The 27961-nt window shown below is 38.6% G+C and overlaps 2 protein-coding genes across 2 annotated transcripts; one reads left to right on the forward strand and one right to left on the reverse strand.

Annotated features, from left to right (window-relative positions):
• Nucleotides 1-465: 465 nt before the first annotated feature.
• LOC117338852 (egg peptide speract receptor-like) lies at nt 466-27883 on the reverse strand. Its single transcript, XM_033900215.1, has 4 exons — nt 27795-27883; nt 9780-9912; nt 893-1050; nt 466-527 (listed from the first exon to the last, which is right to left on the reverse strand). Exons 1-4 carry the CDS (start codon nt 27868-27870, stop codon nt 466-468), a joined length of 429 nt encoding a protein of 142 aa, XP_033756106.1. The 5' UTR covers nt 27871-27883.
• LOC117340088 lies at nt 12254-15775 on the forward strand. Its single transcript, XM_033901877.1, has 2 exons — nt 12254-13971; nt 15684-15775. Exon 1 carries the CDS (start codon nt 12521-12523, stop codon nt 13961-13963), a length of 1443 nt encoding a protein of 480 aa, XP_033757768.1. The 5' UTR covers nt 12254-12520; the 3' UTR covers nt 13964-13971; nt 15684-15775.
• Nucleotides 27884-27961: the final 78 nt, after the last annotated feature.

A 27961-nucleotide genomic window follows, 5' to 3' on the forward strand; every position in this document is an offset into this window, starting at 1 on the left:
ATTTGAACCAACTTGGTAGACCTTCATCCCAGCATGCTACTGACCGAATATAATCAGTGTGACCTCTTAATTATTATTAAAATGTATTGTTATTGAGAAACACAAGTCTACTCCCTCACATAGACAGAGCACTGCCTGTAGTCGATTAGACGAAACCTAGCAACAGGCGGAGTCAAGTAGGCGGTAATCTTATAACTTACTAATTGACTCACCTTAATCCATACTGGTGACATACAACATTGGAGTTGATACCTGTCCAGCATTTGCTACAGAGACCTCCCCACTTCCATTTTCTCTTTAAATTTCGTTTGAAAACCTCGATTCTTTTGTTGCCGAAGGGTCCGTGATCAATTAGCCGAACTGCATCTGTTTAAAATAGAAAAAAAGAGATGAGATGTTTATTGAAAGGTTTATTCATGCCGAGGCGAACTAAGGCAGGTGGACTTAGTATTTTAATCTAGACTATCAGACATCTAATGATGATTGGTGCAGTATGTGCTGCAGAAACATGATTGTTGCATCTTTATCTAAGATAATATTTTTATTGAAAAAGAACACTTTGAAATCAAATCTAAAATTTAAATGTACATATATGTAGGTATAAAAATAAATCAGAACTAATACCAAACGACAGGATAAAGCATTAAAACGTTTGAAAATATTACGTTGAGAGCATTGTTAACATCACATCAATAATTTGCTTTAGTTCATATTCCAAAGTGATAAATAAATATCACTATTCATTTCATATCGGATAGATTATATAGTATTGTATAATGAAAACAGGTTTTGTACATGACATGCGAACATGATCCTAACTTTAAAAATCATCTGTTAAGTATGATTAGATGGGATAAAGGTTAAATGTCAATTATATATAGATGTGTCTCACCTTGGCAAATGACTTGAGCCCCGTATATACATGGAGTTGGTGAGCAATTGCTGATCTGATCACAATTGCGTAAATAATTTTCGTTTCCATGGCAGTAATATCTTCCCGCAGCATAATCACCAATAACTCTCCTGTCCTCGGAAGGCCGACTTCCTCCTCTGGATCAATACGAACAAGTGAATCATAGTTAATCTAAAACCATAATATGAGTAAAATCATCCTACCAAAAAACCTACCAAATACATAAATACCCTACATATCGGTATAAACATCCTACCTATCGGTATAAACATCCTATCTATCAGTATAAACATCCTATCTATCAGTATTAACATCTTACCTATCAGTATAAACATTCTACCTATCGGTATAAACATCCTATCTATCAGTATAAACATCCTACCTATCGGTATAAACATCCTACCTATCGGTATAAACATCCTATCTATCAGTATAAACATCTTATCTATCGGTATAAACATCCTACATATCAGTATAAACATCCTACCTATCAGTATAAACATTCTACCTATCGGTATAAACATCCTACATATCAGTATAAACATCCTACCTATCGGTATAAACATCCTACCTATCAGTATAAACATCCTACCTATCGGTATAAACATCCTACCTATCAGTATATACATCCTACCTATCAGTATAAACATCCTACCTATCAGTATAAACATCCTACCTATCAGTATAAACATTCTACCTATCGGTATAAACATCCTACCTATCAGTATAAACATCCTACCTATCGGTATAAACATCCTACATATCAGTATAAACATCCTACCTATCGGTATAAACATCCTACCTATCAGTATAAACATCCTACCTATCGGTATAAACATCCTACATATCAGTATAAACATCCTACCTATCGGTATAAACATCCTACCTATCAGTATATACATCCTACCTATCAGTATATACATCCTACCTATCGGTATAAACATCCTACCTATCGGTATAAACATTCTACCTATCAGTATAAACATCCTATCTATCAGTATAAACATCCTACCTATCAGTATAAAATACTATCTATCAGTATATACATCCTACCTATCAGTATAAACATTCTACCTATCAGTATAAACATTCTACCTATCAGTATAAACATCCTACCTATCAGTATAAACATCCTACCTATCAGTATATACATCCTACCTATCAGTATAAACATTCTACCTATCAGTATAAACATTCTACCTATCAGTATAAACATCCTACCTATCGGTATAAACATCCTACCTATTAGTATAAACATCCTACCTATCGGTATAAACATCCTACATATCAGTATAAACATCCTATCTATCAGTATAAACATCCTACCTATCGTTATAAACATCCTACCTATCGTTATAAACATTCTACCTATCGGTATAAAATCTTACCTATCAGTATAAACATCTTACCTATCGGTATAAACATCCTACCTATCGGTATAAACATCCTACCTATCGGTATAAACATTCTACCTATCGGTATAAACATCCTACCTATCAGTATAAACATCCTACCTATCGGTAAAAACATCCTACCTATCAGTACAAACATCCTACCTATCAGTATAAACATCCTACCTATCGTTATAAACATTCTACCTATCGGTATAAAATCTTACCTATCAGTATAAACATCTTACCTATCGGTATAAACATCCTACCTATCGGTAAAAACATCCTACCTATCGGTATAAACATCCTACCTATCGTTATAAACATCCTACCTATCGTTATAAACATTCTACCTATCGGTATAAAATCTTACCTATCGGTATAAACATCCTATCTATCAGTATATACATCCTACCTATCGGTATATACATCCTACCTATCGGTATAAACATCCTACCTATCGGTATAAACATCCTATCTATCAGTATACACATTCTACCAATCAGTATAAACACCCTACCTATCGGTATAAACATCTTACCTATCGGTATAAACATCCTACCTATGGGTATAAACATCTTACCTATCGGTATAAACATCCTACCTATCGGTATAAACATCTTACCTATCGGTATAAACATCCTACCTATCGGTATAAACATCCTACCTATCGGTATAAACATCTTACCTATCGGTAATAAACATCCTACCTATGGGTATAAACATCCTACCTATCGGTATAAACATCCTACCTATCGGTATAAACACCCTACCTATCGGTATAAACATCCTACCTATCGGTATAAACATCTTACCTATCGGTAATAAACATCTTACCTATCGGTAATAAACATCCTACCTATCGGTATAAACATCCTACCTATCGGTATAAACATCCTACCTATCGGTATAAACATCCTACCTATGGGTATAAACATCTTACCTATCAGTATAAACATCCTATCTATCGGTATAAACATCCTACCTATCGGTATAAACATCCTACCTATCAGTATAAACATTCTACCTATCAGTGTAAACATCCTACCTATCTGTATAAACATCCTAACTATCGGTATAGACATCCTACCTATCAGTATAAACATACTATCTATCGGTAATAACATCCTACATATCGGTATAAACATCCTACCTATCAGTATAAACATCTTAACTATCGGTATAAACATCCTAACAATCGGTATAAACATCTTACCTATCGGTAATAAACATCCTACCTATCGGTATAAACATCCTATCTATCGGTATAAACATCCTACCTATCGGTATAAACATCCTACCTATCAGTATAAACATTCTACCTATCAGTGTAAACATCCTACCTATCTGTATAAACATCCTAACTATCGGTATAGACATCCTACCTATCAGTATAAACATACTATCTATCGGTAATAACATCCTACATATCGGTATAAACATCCTACCTATCAGTATAAACATCTTAACTATCGGTATAAACATCCTAACAATCGGTATAAACATCTTACCTATCGGTAATAAACATCCTACCTATCGGTATAAACATCCTATCTATCGGTATAAACATCCTACCTATCAGTATAAACATCCTATCTATCAGTGTAAACATACTACATATCGGTATAAACATCCTACCTATCGGTATAAACATCCTATCTATCGGTATAAACATCCTACCTATCAGTATAAACATCCTACCTATCAGTATAAACATCCTATCTATCAGTGTAAACATACTACCTATCGGTAATAAACATCCTACCTATCAGTATACACATCCTACCTATCGGTATAAACATCCTACCTATCAGTATAAACATCCTACCTATCGGTATAAACATCCTATCTATCAGTATATACATCCTACCTATCAGTATAAACATCCTACCTATCAGTATAAACATCCTTCCTATCGGTATAAACATCCTACCTATCAGTATAAACATCTTAACTATCGGTAATAAACATCCTACCTATCGGTAATAAACATCCTACCTATCAGTATAAACATCCTACCTATCAGTATAAACATCCTACCTATCGGTATAAAATACTACCTATCGGTATAAACATCCTACCTATCAGTATAAACATCCTACCTATCGGTATAAACATCCTAACTATCAGTATAAAATACTATCTATCAGTATATACATCCTACCTATCAGTATAAACATCCTACCTATCAGTATATACATACTACCTATCGGTATAAACATCCTACCTATCGGTATAAACATCCTACCTATCAGTATAAACATCCTACCTATCGGTATAAACATCCTACCTATCAGTATATACATCCTACATATCGGTATAAACATCCTACCTATCAGTATAAACATCCTACCTATCGGTATAAACATCCTACCTATCAGTATATACATCCTACCTATCGGTATAAACATCCTACCTATCGGTATAAACATCCTACCTATCGTTATAAACATCCTACCTATCAGTATAAACATCCTACCTATCGTTATAAACATCCTACCTATCGGTATAAACATCCTACCTATCAGTATAAACATCCTACCTATCGTTATAAACATCCTATCTATCAGTATAAACATCCTACCTATCGTTATAAACATCCTACCTATCAGTATAAACATCCTACCTATCGGTATAAACATCCTATCTATCAGTATAAACACTCTACCTATCGGTATAAACATCCTACCTATCGGTATAAACATCCTACCTATCAGTATAAACATCCTACCTATCGGTATAAACATCCTACCTATCGGTATAAACATCCTACCTATCGGTATAAACATCCTACCTATCGGTATAAACATTCTACCTATCAGTATAAACATCCTACCTATCGGTATAAACATCCTATCTATCAGTATAAACACTCTACCTATCGGTATAAACATCCTACCTATCGGTATAAACATCCTACCTATCGGTATAAACATCCTATCTATCAGTATAAACATCCTACCTATCGTTATAAACATCCTACCTATCAGTATAAACATCCTACCTATCGTTATAAACATCCTATCTATCAGTATAAACATCCTACCTATCGTTATAAACATCCTACCTATCAGTATAAACATCCTACCTATCGGTATAAACATCCTATCTATCAGTATAAACACTCTACCTATCGGTATAAACATCCTACCTATCGGTATAAACATCCTACCTATCAGTATAAACATCCTACCTATCGGTATAAACATCCTACCTATCGGTATAAACATCCTACCTATCGGTATAAACATCCTACCTATCGGTATAAACATTCTACCTATCAGTATAAACATCCTACCTATCGGTATAAACATCCTATCTATCAGTATAAACACTCTACCTATCGGTATAAACATCCTACCTATCGGTATAAACATCCTACCTATCGGTATAAACATCCTACCTATCGTTATAAACATCCTATCTATCAGTATAAACATCCTACCTATCAGTATAAACATGATACATATCAGTATATACATCCTACCTATCAGTATAAACATGATACATATCAGTATAAACATCCTACCTATCGGTATAAACATTCTACCTATCGGTATAAACATCCTACCTATCAGTATAAACATTCTACCTATCGGTATAAACATGATACATATCAGTATAAACATCTTACCTATCGGTATAAACATCCTACCTATCGGTATAAACATTCTACCTATCGGTATAAACATCCTACCTATCAGTATAAACATTCTACCTATCGGTATAAACATGATACATATCAGTATAAACATCCTACCTATCGGTATAAACATCCTACCTATCGGTATAAACATTCTACCTATCGGTATAAACATCCTATCTATGAGTATAAACATCCTACCTATCAGTATAAACATGATACATATCAGTATATACATCCTACCTATCAGTATAAACATGATACATATCAGTATAAACATCCTACCTATCGGTATAAACATTCTACCTATCGGTATAAACATTCTACCTATCGGTATAAACATCCTACCTATCAGTATAAACATCTTACCTATCAGTATAAACATCCTACCTATCGGTATAAACATTCTACCTATCAGTATAAACATCCTACCTATCGGTATAAACATTCTACCTATCGGTATAAACATCCTACCTATCGGTATAAACATCCTACCTATTAGTATATACATCTTACCTATCAGTATAAACATTCTACCTATCAGTATAAACATCCTACCTATCAGTATAAACATCCTACCTATCAGTATAAACATCCTACCTATCAGTATATACATCCTACCTATCGGTATAAACATCCTACCTATCGGTATAAACATCCTACCTATCGGTATAAACATCCTACATATCAGTATAAACATCCTACCTATCAGTATAAAATACTATCTATCGGTATAAACATCCTACCTATCGGTATAAACATCCTACATATCGGCATAAACATCCTATCTATCAGTATAAAATACTATCTATCGGTATAAACATCCTACCTATCGGTATAAACATCCTACCTATCGTTATAAACATCCTATCTATCAGTATAAACATCCTACCTATCAGTATATACATACTACCTATCGGTATAAACATCCTACCTATCGGTATAAACATCCTACCTATCAGTATAAACATCTTACCTATCGGTATAAACATCCTACCTATCAGTATAAACATCCTACCTATCGGTAATAAACATCCTACCTATCGGTATAAACATCCTACCTATTAGTATAAACATCTTACCTATCGGTATAAACATCCTACCTATCGGTATAAACATCCTACCTATCAGTATAAACATCCTACCTATCAGTATAAACATCCTACCTATCAGTATAAACATCCTATCTATCAGTATATACATCCTACCTATCGGTATAAACATCCTACTTATCGGTATAAACATCTTACCTATCGGTATAAACATCCTACCTATCAGTATAAACATCCTACCTATCAGTATAAACATCTTACCTATCGGTATAAACATGATACATATCAGTATATACATCCTACCTATCGGTTTAAACACCCTACCTATGGGTATAAACATCCTACCTATCAGTGTCTGACAATTTCCCGATGTTTCATAAAGCCAAGCTCTACAGTACATATATAACGTCATCAAGCTATTGACATATATACCATGTCAAAGAAAACTCTGTCGATTGAAACTATTCCCATCGACATATCTTGAACAGTTTGTCGATAATGACCATTTTCTCGAAATTTAGTCATTTAACTAGGTCGATGGAGTTCCTAACCTTATTATATTGAGTGTAATGGCAGAGGAGGCACGTGCCTATGGTTTGATAGGTAGTCGCTGGTATACGTACCAAATATACCTATTATATTATGTTCTCGATCGAATACATAAAAATAACAAATAGCAAATTGGACAAACCTAAAGCTACATTTATGACGTCAAGACGGCACACGATGGATGTCTGTGTCAAGTATGTAAATAATTTCATTCTAAGATGTTTATATATGGTAGCATTAATATGCAAATGATAGTTAATGGTGCAAATTCTCAGAAAGATTAATAGTGTCACTTTACCGAGAATGCATGCAACAATACGTCCCGTGCCAAAGGAGTCGAAGGCGACCTTTTACCCTTTAACCTTGATCAATGACCACTTGCATGTGATCAGGTGTAAAGAAGCTCGGCTCTACATGGTGCAAATATGAAGCAAACGTGTTACAAATATCTCAGGAAATGTCCATTGCTCAGACAGGATGGGATCTGACGGGACTGGATCTAACGAGGCGGAATCTGACGGGACAGGATCTGACGGACGGAATCTGACGCGACGGGATCTGACGGGACGGGAACTGACGGGACGAAGGAGATCTGACAGGACGGGATCTGACGGGACGGGATCTAACGAGGCGGAATCTGACGGGATGGGATCTGACGGGACGGGATGTGACGGGACGGGATCTAACGAGGCGGAATCTGACGGGACGGGATCTGACGGGACGGGATCTGACGGACGGAATCTGACGGGACGGGATCTGACGGGACGGAATCTGACGGGACGGGATCTGACGGGACGGGATGTGACGGGACGGGATCTAACGAGGCGGAATCTGACGGGACGGGATCTGACGGGACGGAACAGGATCTGAAGGGACGGAATCTGACGGGACGGGATCTGACGGGACGGAACAGGATCTGACAGGGACGGGATCTGACGGGACGAAGGAGATCTGACAGGATGGGATCTGACGGGACGGGATCTAACGAGGCGGAATCTGACGGGACGGGATCTGACGGGACGGAACATGATCTGACGGGACGGAACAGGATCTGACGGGACGGGATCGGACAGGACGGGATCTAGCAGGAAGGCATCCAACGGGACGGGATCTGACAGTACGGAATCTGACGGGACGGGATCGGACAGGACGGAATCTGACGGGACGGGATCTGACGGGACGGGATCTGACGGGACGGAACAGGATCTGACGGGACGGATCAGGATCTGACGGGACGGGATCTGACGGGACGGGATCTAACGAGGCGGAATCTGACGGGACGGGATCTGACGGGACGGAACATGATCGGATGGGACGGAACAGGATCTGACGGGACGGGATCGGACAGGACGGGATCGGACAGGACGGGATCTAGCAGGAAGGCATCCAACGGGACGGGATCTGACAGTACGGAATCTGACGGGACGGGATCTGACAGGACGGAATCTGACGGGACGGGATCTGACGGGACGGAACAGTATCTGACGGGACGGATCAGGATCTGACGGGACGGGATCTGACGGGACGGGATCTAACGAGGCGGAATCTGACGGGACGGGGTCGGACGTGACGGAATCCGACGGGACGGGACGGAATCTGACGGGAAAGGATCTGACGGGACGGGATCTGACAGTGACGGGACGGAATCGGACGGAACGGGATCGGACAGGACAGGATCTAGTAGGAAGGCATCCGACGGGACGGGATCTGACAGTACGGAACAGTACGTGTCTGAACGGGATCTGACAGGACAGGATTGGACAGGACGGCATCTGACGAGACGGGGTTGGACTGGATCTGACGACACGGGGTTGGAAGGGACAGGATCTTACGGGACTGGATCTGACTCTAAGGGATATGACGGGACGGAACGGAATCTTATTGGACGGAACGGGACGGGACGGGATCTGATTGGACGTAACGGAATCTGACAGGACGGGATCAGACGGGACGGATGGACATAAGAAACACTATATATATACATTTTTGTATATATATATATATATATATATATATGCCCCGGGGTGCGGCATGATAATAAATTCTTCAAACAAGTTGAACTAAATTATGTGCGCCACGAACGGTCAAACTGTAGGTGTTGCTGATACAACGAGAAACAGAAAGACTTGACTTACAGACTTACACACGTAGGCCACTTTCTTCAACTGCAATGTTTAAAGTACCTATCTTTCTATAAAAACAATGTGTAACGGAACATATTGTATACATACTGGAATCCCAATTCTTTGCAGGTGACACGAGCATTTTCGGCTGTCCAACACACACCTCCACATAATGACTCCCATGTCGATCCAACAAGTTGCTCAACCATACCCGAACGTTTGGTGCCGTTCACAAGGCGCACTGAAACCAAAAATAGAAGAAATGCTCAGAAAGCTCGAATTCAATTTCATCATATGCTTAGACACAATAGCTGTAAAAAGTTGTAATCACAGTTATTGTGAAACAAGTTACATGAATCTACGAGAGGTCTTACTTTTGGGGGCAATGCGAGTTCCACGGCTCTGTTCATCCTCAGAATATTTTCTTTTTATTTCGATAGAAACATGTCATTTATTTGTCAAAAGAGAAAAAAGGTTTCGGCCACCCAGGTGTCTAAATTGAGGCCACTGTTACTATAAATAGGTTTCCGATGTCTTTGCTTTACCAACTTCATTTATTTTCCTATTGTGCCTGAACTCCATACTTTTACAGCTTCACCATCTTTAGGGAAAGTCAGGGTTTCAATCTCATGAGGTCAAAATTGAGGTAATTGCTAAATGTAGCTGCTAGTGTGCTACAATCAATCACAAACTAAACATCGCGATCTAGTGCACTGGAGTTAACACTGCAATGGACTGGAGTTTACATTGAAGTGTACTAGACATGTCGAGCGTTCCTTTATCGGGTTCGTACCGGTACGATCCTGCTGTCTCAGAATGGAACACATTGTACAGGTTTTTGTGGATCGTTGATTCAAACGTACCACTTGGATCCAAGATGGCGGAACTGTGATTCGTCATTTGTCATGCACGTTGTAAAAAAAGACAAAATAGTCGGTTTGAAGCGAGCGACGGCCGCCATCTTTAATTGGAACTCATTTGAGATTCAATTGCGTTTCATTATACAATACCGTACATATTTGGAACAACTGATACGAATCCGATAAAGGAACACTCGAGTGATGTATGAGATTCTAGTTATATATAAACAGGTCCCTTTACACAGGGCCCTGTGTAAAGCAAGCAACACTTACAGCACAAGGAAGAACACACAGAACGGACGAACAGGACGTAAATAGGAATACGCAGAGTCTGGACACAATGCGAGACAACTTAAGATAATCTCATGGAACATTAATGGTGGTCTCATTGGTAAATTAGAGGATAAAGCTTTTGCTAATTATATTAGTACATATGATATAATATTGTTGACTGAGTGTTGGATAACAAATGATTTTTCTCTTAGTGTTTGTGGTTATGATTGTTTTTGTATCCCTAGAACATTGACAAGACATACACAAGGAGGAGGTATTGTTATATTAATAAATCAAGATCTAAAGAATCTTGTTACAGTCGATGAAATACTTTTTGATACAATAGCCTGGATAAAATTAGATAAAGTATTACTAGGCACTGATAAGGATTCATATATGGCAGGTGTATACATCCCGCCATCCAGTTCAAATTATTACCAGTCTTATAACTGTGATTTATTTTTTGAACTTGAAAACTCTATTGCTGATTACTCTAATAAGGGTGATATTTTTGTTTTTGGAGACTTTAATAGTAGAACACGAATGGATGATGCTTTTGTTAGACATGATAATATTAATAGAAATGTCCAACAACATCTACAAGGTTTTATTACTTATGATGCCGATGTTGACATCGGTAAAAGGGTTAATCTCGACACAGTGCTGAATGAATATGGTACTAGACTGTTAAACTTTTGTAAGGCTACCGGTCTAAGGATATTGAATGGAAGAGACAAATATACCTTTTCTAGTGATTTTACATTCCATGGTAGACAGGCGCGTAGCCAGGCGTACGCCCGTACGCCCGGGCGTCCACCTCATTTTTTTCGAAATAGTCTTTTTACGCCCCGGGTCAAGTGTGTATCCCGTTTATTTATTTATTTCATTGTTTTGTTTTTGGGTTTTTTTTGTTTTGTTTTTATTTCTTCCGGATTGTTTAAATCCCTGCCAGGCATTCCGATTCAGCAATTATATACTTATGTCGTTCAGCATCATGCGCAGGGTAAAAACCTATCTGAGGTCTACCATGCGATGTGACCGGATGTCGTCGCTGGCATTGTTGCATGCATATCGAGATTTTGATGTAGACCTTGACTTGGTAGTGTCCAGGTTTGCTGAAACCAAAGCCCGGCGACTGGGTTTCATATTTCAATGAATGAATGAATTGACACAATATCTCATGGAAATTGAAAGTTGAATAAAAACCGATTATCCCTCACAAAATAGACGTATTTCTTGTTTAGTTGGACTAATGAAACTGCCACCAGAATACTGGAGATTACTCCTAAGGCCTTCTATAAATCAAATAAAGTATCCCCCTCCCGTGCCCACCCCCTCCTCGCGCTGCGCGCTTCCAGTGATGCCTTTGGCATCACGTCGGCGTACACTTCCAAACAGGCCTAGCTACGCGCCTGGTAGAAGTGGTATGAGTGTAATAGATTTTCTCAAATCAAACATGCTGAGGAATCACATGAGATGACGTAGAGGGTCACGTGACTTCAGGACTAGAGGATCTCTTTGTTTATGTGTACGCTTCGTTTTTCTCTGTCTTTTTAATTACTAATTCATCGTGATTTGTGGCTTAGCTCATCTTTGAACTTAGCAATAGTGACAGTGAAGTGTCATTGCTTCTTTTCGTGTTGCCATTTCGGCAAACGGAGCTGGATGTTCTGAGCACGTGGACTTTGTTTACATTCAACTTGTGTTGTGCTCGTCATGGCTGACGAACCTTTGAACTCGAAGCCACGAAAGGGTCAAGGCATCATAGCCATTCAACCCGCCTTGGGCATCATAGCCCCTGAACATGAACTTGAAGAAGATATCATGTCTGATCATTCTGAAATTTCAGAAGAATTTAGACCGCCACCGTTGCGGAGATACAATTTGGCAGTGCGGACTCAGACTGTTTCGTCGCAATCGGAAACTAACATGGCGGAGTCACCTCCATCTTCATCAAGGCAGTATGCAAATCACATTGACCCAGATCATGACGTCACTGCCGCTAGGCGGCGTAATTATGCTAATGTACCTGGCGAGATTAGAACGGGAAATCACGAGACCGGCATTACGTCTTCCGCTTCCGGAAATAACATAGACATGTTTTCCGGCATTCTCGCCCAACAAGGGGAGATGTTGGCTGCTTTGAAGGCCAGGATGGACTCATTAGTTGATTGTCAAACGACTAACAACACCGTAACTAACGATGACACTTTTTCGAACGCATTAGATCGTTTAATGGGGCCTGCTGGTCCCTCGATGACGCCTGGCGAGGACTCAGAATGTAGCGAGGATGAGTCGCCTGTCGACATAACACAGGATTTCGACAATCAAAGTGTTTTAAACTCGCTAACAGAGTTTGTGGAGAATAAGGACAAAACAGGTCCAGCCATCAATGATACACTGGCAAATGTTGCAAACACTGGACTTCGTTCGAGAGTGTCTGAGGAAAAAATTAAAGATCTGACCTCTAAGTATAACAAGCCGTCGAATGTGCGTAACCTCACAGTGCCCACTATTAATACGGGTTTGTGGAATTCGGTGCGTAAATCGACGAGAGATTTGGATGCCAAACTCCAACGAAATCAAAACCTTCAGGCCAAAGCCTTTTGTCCATTGCTTCACTTGATGGACATGTTGCTGACAGCGCACAACACTAAACGTGGACTTACCGCATCAGAACTTGTGGGAGCTGTGAACCTGGCTAACGACACTTTTAAATTGTGCCAGATCGCGTTTATGGATCTTACTTTCCGCAGGAGATATATCATTAGACCGGATCTTAAACCACAATACAAAGAATTGTGCAAAGACTCCAATGCTGTCACTGACTACCTGTTTGGGGATGATCTCAATACACAGTTAAAAGAAATCGACACTGCCAGACGCATGGGTAAACAAGCGGCCAAAAAACCTTTCTTCAGACGAGAAATAGCTCAGGATAAAATACACCCCTACCAAAACAAACACGGATATCAGTCTCAACATGGCGGACATTCGTATCAACATGGGGGCCATCCGTATCAACGACCTCCGGGTTCGTCATGGCAACAGGGTAATTCATCTTCCAACAACTGGAACAAACAGTTTCGACCAAAACAAAACCACACCCAGGCCCCTTTTTTGGACAAAGGCCATCAACAAAGGAAAAAGAAGTTTTAGGGACTGAGGTAGGTAGGCATATTATATCAAAAAATTTCACGCTACCTGCCTTTGACAACACTCCAGAAAATTTCTATGGCGGAAAAGTTTCTGACTTTAAGTCTAATTGGCATCAGATCACCTCTGACAAACATATTCTAGATATAGTGAAAGGATATCGCATTGAATTTGTTGATCCACCATTTAATACCAAACAAACTAGACAAATCACATTTAGTGTGACTGAACGGGAAATTATCACAGAACAGCTTGAACTTTTATTGGACAAATGTGTGATTGAACCAGTATCAACATGTCAAGAAAATTATTCTTTTTTCTCAAACATTTTTCTGAGACCAAAAAAGGATGGAACTCACAGATTAATCCTTAATCTTCGAGAACTTAATCAGAATGTAGAGTATCATCATTTCAAAATGGATACTTTGAAGTCGGCCATTAACATTATTACCAGAGACTGTTGGTTTGGTTCTATTGACCTTAAAGACGCATATTATTCGGTCAGAGTTCACCCATATGATAGAAAATTTTTGAGGTTTTGGTGGGACAATAACTGTTACCAATTCACATGTTTGCCTAATGGTCTAGCATCAGCTCCACGTGTGTTTACAAAGCTGCTGAAACCTATGTATTCTCAATTACGGAAAAGTGGACACACAAATGTTGCATACATAGATGACAATCTCATTCAAGGAGATACATTTGAGGAATGTGCAAAGAACATAATTGCTACAACTACATTAGTTGACAATCTAGGATTTACTATTCACCCTAAAAAATCTGTATTTATACCAACTCAACAGATTACATTCCTTGGGTTTGTGTTAAACTCAACAGACATGACAGTGAAACTGACCAAAGAAAAAGCTGACAACCTAAAACGAGACTGTGAACAGTTTTTAAAGGCAACATCATGTGTGATTCGTGACTTTGCTCAGTTAGTCGGTAAACTAGTGGCCTGTGAACCAGGTGTACAACATGCACAGTTGCATTATAAATCATTAGAAAGAGAGAAAGACATTCTACTCAAAGCAAATTATGGACAATATGATGCTACCATGTTGATTTCTGTGCAAGTAAAGAAACAAATTTCTTGGTGGAGAGATAATATACAAGACTGTTTTAAACCTATCTCTCGCAACTCCCCAGACATGATACTGAAAACGGACAGTTCAAAATCTGGATGGGGGGCTGTAGTTGAAAACACCGACTTGAAAACTGGTGGACATTGGTCTTATATTGAACAAGGGCACCATATCAATGTGTTGGAGCTTACAGCAGCTTTCTTATCCTTACAATGTTTTTGTTCATCCCAAAGAGGAATTCATGTTCAAGTTTTCATGGATAACATGGTGGCTGTTTCATACATTAACAACATGGGTGGTAAAACAGAACATTTGAATGATATGGCAAGGAAAATTTGGTTTTGGTGTATAGACAGAGACATCTGGTTAAGTGCATCGCATCTTCCAGGGAAATTAAATACTGAGGCAGATTTTCTTTCTCGGGCTTTGCATGATGACATGGAATGGATGTTGAACAGACAGATCTTTCTGCAGATATGTGACATTATTCATGACTGTGATATTGACTTGTTTGCATCAAGACTGAACACGCAGTTGGACACTTATGTATCCTATCTACCAGACCCACAAGCTCGAGCTGTGGATGCTTTATCCTTCAACTGGGAACATTATAATTATTATGCTTTTCCTCCTTTCAGTTTGTTGGGGAAAGTCATCCAGAAAATCCAGTTAGACGAAGCTTCAGTGATACTTGTGGCACCCATTTGGACAACTCAACCATGGTTCTCTCCGCTCCTAAAAATGGTATCAGCACAAAGCTTCATTCTACCTCCAACAAGTCAAAGTCTAACTATGCCAACAAACCCGGAAAAGAAGCACCCGCTCAAAACAATGAGGTTGGGGGTTTTCAAGTTATCAGGGAAACCCTCAGTGGCCGCGGCTTACCAGAGGACACATCTGACATCATTCTCTCGGCCTGGAGACAGTCAACTCAAAAACAATATGGGAGTTATATCAACAGATGGATGTTGTTTTGTAACCAGAGGGCGTGTTCTCCATTTACAGCATCTGCCGAGCATTTAGTACTGTTTTTAACCATGCTATTTCGAGAAGGAGTGGGGTATAGTGCTATTAACACTGCTCGGTCAGCCGTTTCATCTTTGTCATCCCTATACAATAGTGATGGGGGAAATGTGGGAGGTCATCCATTGGTGACTAAGTTCGTAAAGGGAGTCTTTACTAAAAGACCGTCACTTCCTCGTTACCAAGAAACTTGGAATGTTTCTGATGTCTTGGACTATGTCTCTTCTTTATCTCCTTCCAAGACACTTTCACTTAAGCATCTGACTTGGAAACTGACTATGTTGCTTGCATTAGTGACAGGGCAAAGAGGACAGACTATCCATCTGATCAAACTTAGTGACTTGAGTTTTACAGACACTGGTGTTACCATTAGTTTTAGTGAACTTTTAAAAACATCTAAGCCGGGGAATCACCAAAAACCTGTACATATTAGTAGTTTTAAAGATAACATTCAATTATGTGTGGTGGATGTGCTACGTGTTTATATTGCATTTACTGAAAAACTTCGAGGTAATGAATCAAAACTTTTGATTGGTACTGTGGCTCCTCATAAAGGCATTTGTAGAGCTACTATTAGCAGGTGGATTAAGTGTGTGATGGGGAATGCAGGAATTGACACTGACATTTTTAAACCACACAGTACTCGCGCAGCCACTACCAGTGCAGCTCTCCATAAGACAGTTCCACTTGGCGAGATTCTTGCTACAGCAGGTTGGAAAACTGACTGTACATTCAAAAAGTTTTACTACAAAAATATTGTGCAATCAAGTACTAGTTCTACCAGTAATAAGACCGCAGAAGCTTTGCCGATTATGTAAATATCAGTTGATGCTGTGATGCTCCTTAATATTAGCTTGTTCTCGTACTACAGACATTACTATATACATTCGTGTATAAACAAGACTTTACGATCGCGAGTTACCATCAATTTATGTGTGTGTACATGTTATGACATTTCATAGAGAAATTATATTCTGTTTATTTGCAAACGGTCTGTTGGTTGTTTTTACTATACTATTACAGATTCATAAGATTCGACTCTAAAATCTCATGTGATTCCTCAGCATGTTTGATTTGAGAAAATTTAATAATTAAACGAGTTTTATTATATAAGACGAAGTTTGATTGTAATTTTCTCAAATCAAATTAATGCTGAGGGATCACTTGCCCAACCCTTTATATCTTGATAGTCTTGATTTAGGCAAGACTACAGGTCAATTTGTATACTGATTTATGTTTACAGATCTTTATACAATGCATATTCATATTCCCTCCCTTGTTTATCTAGTTCGATATCTTATGAATCTACTCTCAATACTGAAGTCACGTGACCCTCTACGTCATCTCAAGTGATCCCTCAGCATTAATTTGATTTGAGAAAATTACAATCTTATATAATAAAACTCGTTTAATTATTAAATTATCTAATTATACATCCCCAGCTTATCCCGATTATAGAAAATTTTATTGTTTGTAGTTTCACAGAATTCTCGGATCACGCTCCTCTACATATCCAAATTCAGTCGAATTTACCTGGTGACAAGGCGGAGGTAGATTTATCAGGCTCTAAGAGGCCTGTACATAAATGGGACGATGCCTTAAAGAATCAATGTATTACTGTAATACGTGATGCTATCGATAGGTTTAATACTGCAAGTAACATTGATGGTGAATTAACCCCAGAGTCTATTAACAGTAGTGTTTACAATGTCACGCATGAACGGTTAGATTTACTATCTCCATTCACAAAAGTGGAACAAGCTGAGCGACCTGAGAGGTCAGCACGTGCGACACGGTCTGAATACAATTTCGGTCTCGGTCGCATGTCTCAAAGGAAAACAAACCGTGGTTCGATGATGAACTACAACGCCTGAGAGGCCGATATTTGTTGAAACTTCGTATTTTTAATCGAGATAAGTCTCATGATAATCATGAACAGCTACTTGCAAGTAAACGGGAGTACAAAATAGCTGAGAGGATCGAAGCGTAAGAATCACAGGGGCTTGCCAAGCCCCTGTGGTAAGAATATGTATAGGAAGGTAGAAGGTGATATAATGGATCATCTAAGAAAGCATAACCCTAGATATTTCTATAAAAAATTCTCTTCTAGAAATAGAGTCAAACCTGTAGCAACAATGTCCGATTTTTACAATCATTTTAAAGAAAGCTCTGTTAATAATAATGTTCAAGTACAGCAAATAGATGAACATGAGGATGAAGATACTGTGTTTGATGAATTAGACCAACTAATTACCGTTCAGGAAATTAAAAAGCCATTAGTGGGCTAAAAAGAGGGAAATCTCATGGTTTAGATGGTATTATTAATGAATACTTTATTGAATGCAGTACATATTTGAACCCTGTTTTAATGAAAATTTTCAATAATGTGTTAAATTCAGGTATTTTTCCTGAAGCTTGGTCAACAGCTGTTATTATTCCTGTTCATAAGAAAGGGGACCGTAGTGACCCTACCAACTATAGGGGTATTAGCCTGCTTAGCTGTATGGCAAAACTTTTTACGTCAATCTTAAACAACCGTCTTATACAATGGTCTGAACTAAACAGTGTGGTAACGGATGCCCAGTTTGGGTTTCGTCCTGGTGTAAGCACAGTCGATGCAATTTTTGTACTTCATGCTATAATTACCAAATCTTTTAATGATAAGAAACGATTATTTTGTTGCTTTGTAGATTTTAAAAGAGCCTTTGACTCTATAGATAGATATAATTGTGGTTTAAATTATTTCGACTTGGGATTAAAGGAAAATTACTTAAAACTATTAAATCAATGTATAGACAGGTGAAATCATGTGTTACTGTCGATGGAAGATGCTCAGAATTTTTTGTAAACAATATGGGCCTCGCCCAAGGGGAAATTATGTCCCCTAATTATGTTTTCGTTATACGTCAACGACTTTGACAATTATTTTATTGAACAAGGAACAAATGACTACCAATTTGGGGAGTTAAGCCTCTTTCTCATGATGTATGCGGATGACTTGGTCCTTTTTGCTGAGTCTGCGAGTGATTTGCAAAATATGTTAGATAACCTCTATAACTACTCTCAGACATGGAGTCTAACTGTAAATGTGGAAAAAACAAAAATAATTGTATTTAGAAAAAGTGGCAAATTACATAAAGATGATTGTTGGTTTTACGATGGTAAACAGTTGGAAGTTGTAGACCAATTTAAATATTTGGGAAGTTGTTTTTAGATTTAATAATAAATTTAATACATTACAAAAAAAAGTTGTCTGAACAAGGGCGAAAGGCAGTATTTGCCCTTTTTTCAAAATGTAAATCTATGCAATTGAATTATGTTACACTTTTGAATTTATTTGATACATGTGTGAACAGTGTATTAAGTTATGCATCTGAAGTCTGGGGTGGCTGTAAAGCGCCAGATATTGAAAAGATACACCTAGAATTTTGTAAAAGGATATTATATGTTAAAAAATCTACATGCAATGTTATGATTTATTTTGAATTGGGTCGTTTTCCACTTTTTTATACCAGAAAATATCGTATGATAAAATACTGGTTCAAAATTATAAATTCTAATAACTGTATTTTGAAAACCGCATATGATGTTTTATTGAATTTACCAAAATCAAATACTGTATTTAATTGGGTTGAATGTGTCAAAGATATGTTGTTTCAGTCTTGGTTATGGTGAAGCATGGATAAACCAACATTCAATAAATTCAAATATCTTACCTTTGATCAAGCAAAGGATTAATGACATAGCACATCAAGAATTATCTGTTATTTTAGAAAATTCGCCTAAGTGCCATTTATATCGACACTTGGTAAGTGATGTTGTATTACAAAGTTATTTGACTAAATATATACCAAAGAAAAATCGTATTGTATTGACAACAATGAGGTTATCAGCACATAACTTGTGTATTGAGTCATGACGTTATTCTAATATAGTCAGGAGTGAACGTATCTGTAAATTTTGTGATCCTAATCGTGATCTTGAGGATGAATTCCATTTTTCCTTGTATGTCCAGTGTATCAATATCTAAGGCAGAAATTTATAAAAAAAATATTATTGGAAAAAGCCATGTGTATTTAAGCTTGTCCAACTATTAAGCACAACAAAAGTAAAAGAGCTAAATCTTTAAGTAAAGTGTACGACGCAAATAATTTGAGAAAATCTCTGATGTAATGATGTTGTCCATTCTCTAATTAATTGATATAATTATATATGTGCAGTGTCCCGTATGTACGCCAACTGAATTTTGTACTATTACATCTGTACAATGCAAATGAGCTGTAAAGCTAAATGCAATAAAGAATTTGAATTTGAATAAAAGATAGTCCATATGTATATTTGTATACTATACATATACCTGTCGACTTAAAAGTTGTGTACAAATTTGTACCTAACAGTATACATTACCACATAATATATAATGATCAAGTGTCTTACATCTATCTGTGTGTTTATTCTCTGAGTATATTATATTAATCTCTTTTTGACATTTTAATTAAAATCTCCCTTTTTAATGTTAATTTTCGATAGCATGACGCATTCTCTGCCATATTTAAATCTTACCGGTCGAACCTCATAAAAATGCTGGAGTTTCCAGTTTTCTTCTTAAACAGTATCTAGCACTCTGAAACTCTGTATTTGAATTAAACTTTCTTATTTAAAAAAGAACAAAAAAGAAGGAATCATCGTTTTTAATCAGGAATCGGACGTTCTTCCTTCTATATGTGAACTATATCTATTATAATACTTAAATTTCAGGAATCAGACAATTCAAAATCCTCAAAAACTGCACAAAAATATTTCTCCTACACATATGCATACAGGGGTAAAAAAAAAGAGAAGATAAATCAAAAACATTCAAAAGTCTTTTTAAGCAGTCTGTTTTGAAGAACATGTTCTGATGATGGTATGTGCATTATCAAACATTTAAAATCGTGGAAAATTGCACTTCAAATGTTTCTCCTTCTTTACCCTGACACATACAAGCTTGATATTTGACACATCAATAGCATGTATAACTGGCTATAAAAGTTTTACAATTCGTTCAAACAACAATCTGATGAATGCTTGGTCAGTTAAACAAGTGAAGAAAAGAGAGAAGAAATGGAAACGTGAAAACGCGACCTTTCCCCGTATGTTACAATGGACTCTGTCCAAACTGGACACAATCTGTTCTACACCGGTAAAATAATTTGATCCCCAAAAATTCTTTACCTTTAGTAGTTTAACTCTGTCTATTCCGGACCTTGTTTACTATTCAGCATTTCGGCCCTATTTCAACGTCCGTTCCTTCTTAACCGATATCTTCTTTGTCCTGGTCCAGTGTACAGTGGTGATTTCTGTCTTATCCAGTGTGCATTGGAGGCTTCGTTCTGGTCCAGTGAGGAGTGATGGCTTCGTTCTGGTCCAGTGAGGAGTGGTGGCTTCGTTCTGGTCCAGTGTGGAGTGATGGCTTCGTTCTGGTCCAGTGTGGAGTGGTGGCTTCGTTCTGGTCCAGTGTAAAGTGGTGGCTTCGTTCTGGTCCAGTGTACAGTGGTGGCTTCGTTCTGGTCCAGTGTACAGTGGTGGCTTCGTTCTGGTCCAGTGTACAGTATTGGCTTCGTTCTGGTCCAGAGTACAGTATTGGCTCCGTTCTGGTCCAGAGTACAGTATTGGCTTCGTTCTGGTCCAGAGTACAGTGGTGGCTTCGTTCTGGTCCAGTGTGGAGTGGTGGCTTCGTTCTGGTCCAGTGAGGAGTGATGGCTTCGTTCTGGTCCAGTGTGGAGTGATGCCTTCGTTCTGGTCCAGTGTACAGTGGTGGCTTCGTTCTGGTCCAGTATGGAGTGGTGGCTTCGTTCTGGTCCAGTGTACAGTGATAGCTTCGTCCTGGTCCAGTGTGGAGTGGTGGCTTCGTTCTGGTCCAGTGTGGCGTGGTGGCTTCGTTCTGGTCCAGTGTACAGTGGTGGCTTCGTTCTGGTCCAGTGTACAGTGATTGCTTCGTTCTGGTCCAGTGTACAGTGGTGGCTTTGTTCTGGTCCAGTGTACAGTGGTGGCTTTGTTCTGGTCCAGTGTTGAGTGGTGGCTTCGTTCTGGTCCAGTGTACAGTGGTGGCTTCGTTCTGGTCCAGTGTACAGTGGTGGCTTTGTTCTGGTCCCATGAGGAGTGGTGGCTTCGTTCTGGTCCAGTGTCCAGTGGTGACTTTGTTCTGGTCCAGTGTGGAGTGGTGGCTTTGTTCTGGTCCAGTGTACAGCATTGGCTTTGTGGGCTACCCGTCGGCTGTTGATACCGTCTCAGGAAAAATTATTAATTGACCATGGAAGGTAGACACGTTCAGCACCTGAACTTCTTTTACGCGTAATAGGTGTTGATTGATTTGTCTTGTTTTGTTTAACGTCCTATTAACAGCAAGGACCATTCAAGGAAGTGTCAGGTTATGGAGGTGAGGAAAACCGGATTACCCGGAGAAAAACCACTGGCCTACCGTGAATACCAGGCAACTACTCCACGTGGGTTTCGAACACTTTATCCCTAGCACTCCACCTCTGCCTTCGAAACCCACGTGGGCCACCGCTGCCCCCCCCCATAGATGTTGCGGAAAATAGGTAGAAATGATGAAAAATGGTTCCGCCATTGCGACTGGTGAAAGCTGGAAGCTGGTACGGAAACAGATAAGGAGTCAGATACCGAAACAATAAACAGAAAATGAACTAAACCACAGGGACCTGAGAAATTGGAAATTGTTGCTTTTTTTTCCTCGATAAAAAAAAAGATCTGTTGATTGTAGAAAAACATGCTTATTCGTCAATGGCGCGTTTATTTTGTATGGCAAGCCAAGATGTCATTTATTCGCGGAGCAATGTTAATCCAGTATTTTACCAAATGATATAAGATATCTTTTATGTTTATCAAATGTCTAATATGTTTATGAGATATCTTATATGTTTATGATATATCTTATATAAAGTTTATAAAATATCTTATAAAATATAAAAGAAATCTCAACAAAGATATAAGATATCTTATATCTTCTTTAAGATATCTTATAAACTTTTCTTTATAAGATATCTTATATAATATATAAGATATCTTTTATATTACATAAGATATCCTATATCTTTTATAAGATATCTTACACACTTTTCTTTATGATATATTTTATAAAGTATATAATATATCTCATAAAAGATATAAGATTTCATATATTATATATAAGATCTCTTATAAAGAAAAGTTTATAAGATATCTTTTGAAAAACGAGACTCTCGTGAGACTGACAAAGCATAAAAGTTCCAGAATGACTGCTCCCTCTGTAAGGTAACTTCCGTTTTGTTGGAAGGCACGCGGAACATGCACAATCAACCCTCTGTCGCGACCACGATCGGCGAGGCACGGAGTAGATGTTGTGTTCGAGCAAACATGAATATATGGCAATTGTAAATCTGTTTCAAACCATTATATAATTATATCTAGTTTCAGTTTCATCTTGGCTCCTTCATCGAGTGGATGAGAGTTCACTTATCTCAAATTCAAATCTCGTTCTTTATAAGATATCTTATAATCGAATTATATAAGATATATTATATAATTTCCTTTATAAGATATATATCTTATATATTATATCTGATATCTTATACCTTTTATGAGATATCATATATATATATTACATAAGATATCTTATTTGATTTAACATCCTGGATCAACGTTACTCCGTGAATAAATGACAACTTGGCTTGCCATAATTTTGTCGCATGGCGCGTTGCTGTTGTTTGCATAGAGCGCTGTCGCTCTCCGCATAACGCAATGTGGCTCTTCACTTGGCGGGGAGTGCGATGTTAGCTCTCTGGTCTAGCTTTAGTGGATAGTACTCGCCCTACAATCCGTTCTGGGGCTCGTCAGAGATACTTAATTATAAATACTAGACTGACAGAAAGTACTCGTCCTACAATCCCTTCTGGGACTCGTCAGAGATACTTAATTATAAATACTAGACTGACAGAAAGTACTCGTCAGAGATACTTAATTATAAATACTAGACCCACGGAGAGTACTCGTCCTACAATCCCTTCTGGGACTCGTCAGAGATACTTAATTATGAATACTAGACTGATGGAGAGTACTCGTCCTACAATCCCTTCTGGGACTCGTCAGAGATACTTAATTATGAATACTAGACTGATGGAGAGTACTCGTCCTACAATCCCTTCTGGGGCTCGTCAGAGATACTTAATTATGAATACTAGACCCACGGAGAGTACTCGTCCTACAATCCCTTCTGGGACTCGTCAGAGATACTTAATTATAAATACTAGACTGATTGAGAGTACTCGTCCTACAATCCCTTCTGGGACTCGTCAGAGATACTTAATTATAAATACTAGACCCACGGAGAGTACTCGTCCTACAATCCCTTCTGGGACTCGTCAGAGATACTTAATTATAAATACTAGACTGATGGAGAGTACTCGTCCTACAATCCCTTCTGGGACTCGTCAGAGATACTTAATTATAAATACTAGACTGATGGAGAGTACTCGTCCTACAATCCCTTCTGGGACTCGTCAGAGATACTTAATTATAAATACTAGACCCACGGAGAGTACTCGTCCTACAATCCCTTCTGGGACTCGTCAGAGATAATTAATTATAAATACTAGACTGATGGAGAGTACTCGTCCTACAATCCCTTCTGGGGCTCGTCAGAGATACTTAATTATAAATACTAGACTGATTGAGAGTACTCGTCCTACAATCCCTTCTGGGACTCGTCAGAGATACTTAATTATAAATACTAGACTGATGGAGTGTACTCGTCCTACAATCCCTTCTGGGACTCGTCAGAGATACTTAATTATCAATACTAGACTGATGGAGAGTACTCGTCCTACAATCCCTTCTGGGACTCGTCAGAGATACTTAATTATAAATACTAGACCCACGGAGAGTACTCGTCCTACAATCCCTTCTGGGACTCGTCAGAGATACTTAATTATAAATACTAGACTGATGGAGAGTACTCGTCCTACAATCCCTTCTGGGGCTCGTCAGAGATACTTAATTATAAATACTAGACTGATGGAGAGTACTCGTCCTACTTAATTATAAATACTAGACCCACGGAGAGTACTCGCCCTACAAACCCTTCTGGGACTCGTTAGAGATACTTAATTATAAATACTAGACCCACGGAGAGTACTCGTCCTACAAACCCTTCTGGGGCTCGTCAGAGATACTTAATTATAAATACTAGACTGATTGAGAGTACTCGTCCTACAATCCCTTCTGGGACTCGTCATAGATACTTAATTATAAATACTAGACTGATGGAGAGTACTCGTCCTACAATCCCTTCTGGGACTCGTCATAGATACTTAATTATAAATACTAGACTGATGGAGAGTACTCGTCCTACAATCCCTTCTGGGGCTCGTCAGAGATACTTAATTATAAATACTAGACCCACGGAGAGTACTCGTCCTACAATCCCTTCTGGGACTCGTCAGAGAACTTAATTATAAATACTAGACCCACGGAGAGTACTCGTCCTACAATCCCTTCTGGGACTCGTCAGAGAACTTAATTATAAATACTAGACTGATGGAGAGTACTCGTCCTACAAACCCTTCTGGGACTCGTCAGAGAACTTAATTATAAATACTAGACTGATTGAGAGTACTCGTCCTACAATCCCTTCTGGGGCTCGTCAGAGAACTTAATTATAAATACTAGACCCACGGAGAGTACTCGTCCTACAATCCCTTCTGGGACTCGTCAGAGAACTTAATTATAAATACTAGACTGATGGAGAGTACTCGTCCTACAAACCCTTCTGGGACTCGTCAGAGAACTTAATTATAAATACTAGACTGATGGAGAGTACTCGTCCTACAATCCCTTCTGGGACTCGTCAGAGATACTTAATTATAAATACTAGACTGATGGAGAGTACTCGTCCTACAATCCCTTCTGGGACTCGTCAGAGATACTTAATTATAAATACTAGACTGATGGAGAGTACTCGTCCTACAATCCCTTCTGGGACTCGTCAGAGATACTTAATTATCAATACTAGACTGATGGAGAGTACTCGTCCTACAATCCCTTCTGGGACTCGTCAGAGATACTTAATTATAAATACTAGACCCACGGAGAGTACTCGTCCTACAATCCCTTCTGGGACTCGTCAGAGATACTTAATTATAAATACTAGACTGATGGAGAGTACTCGTCCTACTTAATTATAAATACTAGACCCACGGAGAGTACTCGCCCTACAAACCCTTCTGGGACTCGTTAGAGATACTTAATTATAAATACTAGACCCACGGAGAGTACTCGTCCTACAAACCCTTCTGGGGCTCGTCAGAGATACTTAATTATAAATACTAGACTGATTGAGAGTACTCGTCCTACAATCCCTTCTGGGACTCGTCATAGATACTTAATTATAAATACTAGACTGATGGAGAGTACTCGTCCTACAATCCCTTCTGGGACTCGTCATAGATACTTAATTATAAATACTAGACTGATTGAGAGTACTCGTCCTACAATCCCTTCTGGGGCTCGTCAGAGATACTTAATTATAAATACTAGACCCACGGAGAGTACTCGTCCTACAATCCCTTCTGGGACTCGTCAGAGAACTTAATTATAAATACTAGACCCACGGAGAGTACTCGTCCTACAATCCCTTCTGGGACTCGTCAGAGAACTTAATTATAAATACTAGACTGATGGAGAGTACTCGTCCTACAAACCCTTCTGGGACTCGTCAGAGAACTTAATTATAAATACTAGACTGATTGAGAGTACTCGTCCTACAATCCCTTCTGGGGCTCGTCAGAGAACTTAATTATAAATACTAGACCCACGGAGAGTACTCGTCCTACAATCCCTTCTGGGACTCGTCAGAGAACTTAATTATAAATACTAGACTGATGGAGAGTACTCGTCCTACAAACCCTTCTGGGACTCGTCAGAGAACTTAATTATAAATACTAGACTGATGGAGAGTACTCGTCCTACAAACCCTTCTGGGGCTCGTCAGAGATACTTAATTATGAATACTAGACTGATGGAGAGTACTCGTCCTACAATCCCTTCTGGGACTCGTCAGAGATACTTAATTATAAATACTAGACTGATGGAGAGTACTCGTCCTACAATCCCTTCTGGGACTCGTCAGAGATACTTAATTATAAATACTAGACTGATGGAGAGTACTCGTCCTACAAACCCTTCTGGGACTCGTCAGAGAACTTAATTATAAATACTAGACTGATTGAGAGTACTCGTCCTACAATCCCTTCTGGGGCTCGTCAGAGAACTTAATTATAAATACTAGACCCACGGAGAGTACTCGTCCTACAATCCCTTCTGGGACTCGTCAGAGAACTTAATTATAAATACTAGACTGATGGAGAGTACTCGTCCTACAAACCCTTCTGGGACTCGTCAGAGAACTTAATTATAAATACTAGACTGATGGAGAGTACTCGTCCTACAATCCCTTCTGGGACTCGTCAGAGATACTTAATTATAAATACTAGACTGATGGAGAGTACTCGTCCTACAATCCCTTCTGGGACTCGTCAGAGATACTTAATTATAAATACTAGACTGATGGAGAGTACTCGTCCTACAATCCCTTCTGGGACTCGTCAGAGTTACTTAATTATAAATACTAGACTGATGGAGAGTACTCGTCCTACTTAATTATTAATACTAGACAGATGAAGGGTACTCACCAGAAAATTTTACGGATTCCGTTGATTCTGTTGAAACAACAACAAGTATTAGTAAACAAAACTGAATCGCTCCCATGCTGTTGTTCTTCATCAATACCGCTTTATTTCTGAGTGTGTGGAAAATTTTGAATGTTAAGTGGAAATAAGGAAGTTGCAATGTTTTATAG

This window comes from Pecten maximus, chromosome 12 (genome assembly GCF_902652985.1).
Source record: "Pecten maximus chromosome 12, xPecMax1.1, whole genome shotgun sequence".
NCBI lineage: Eukaryota > Metazoa > Mollusca > Bivalvia > Pectinida > Pectinidae > Pecten > Pecten maximus.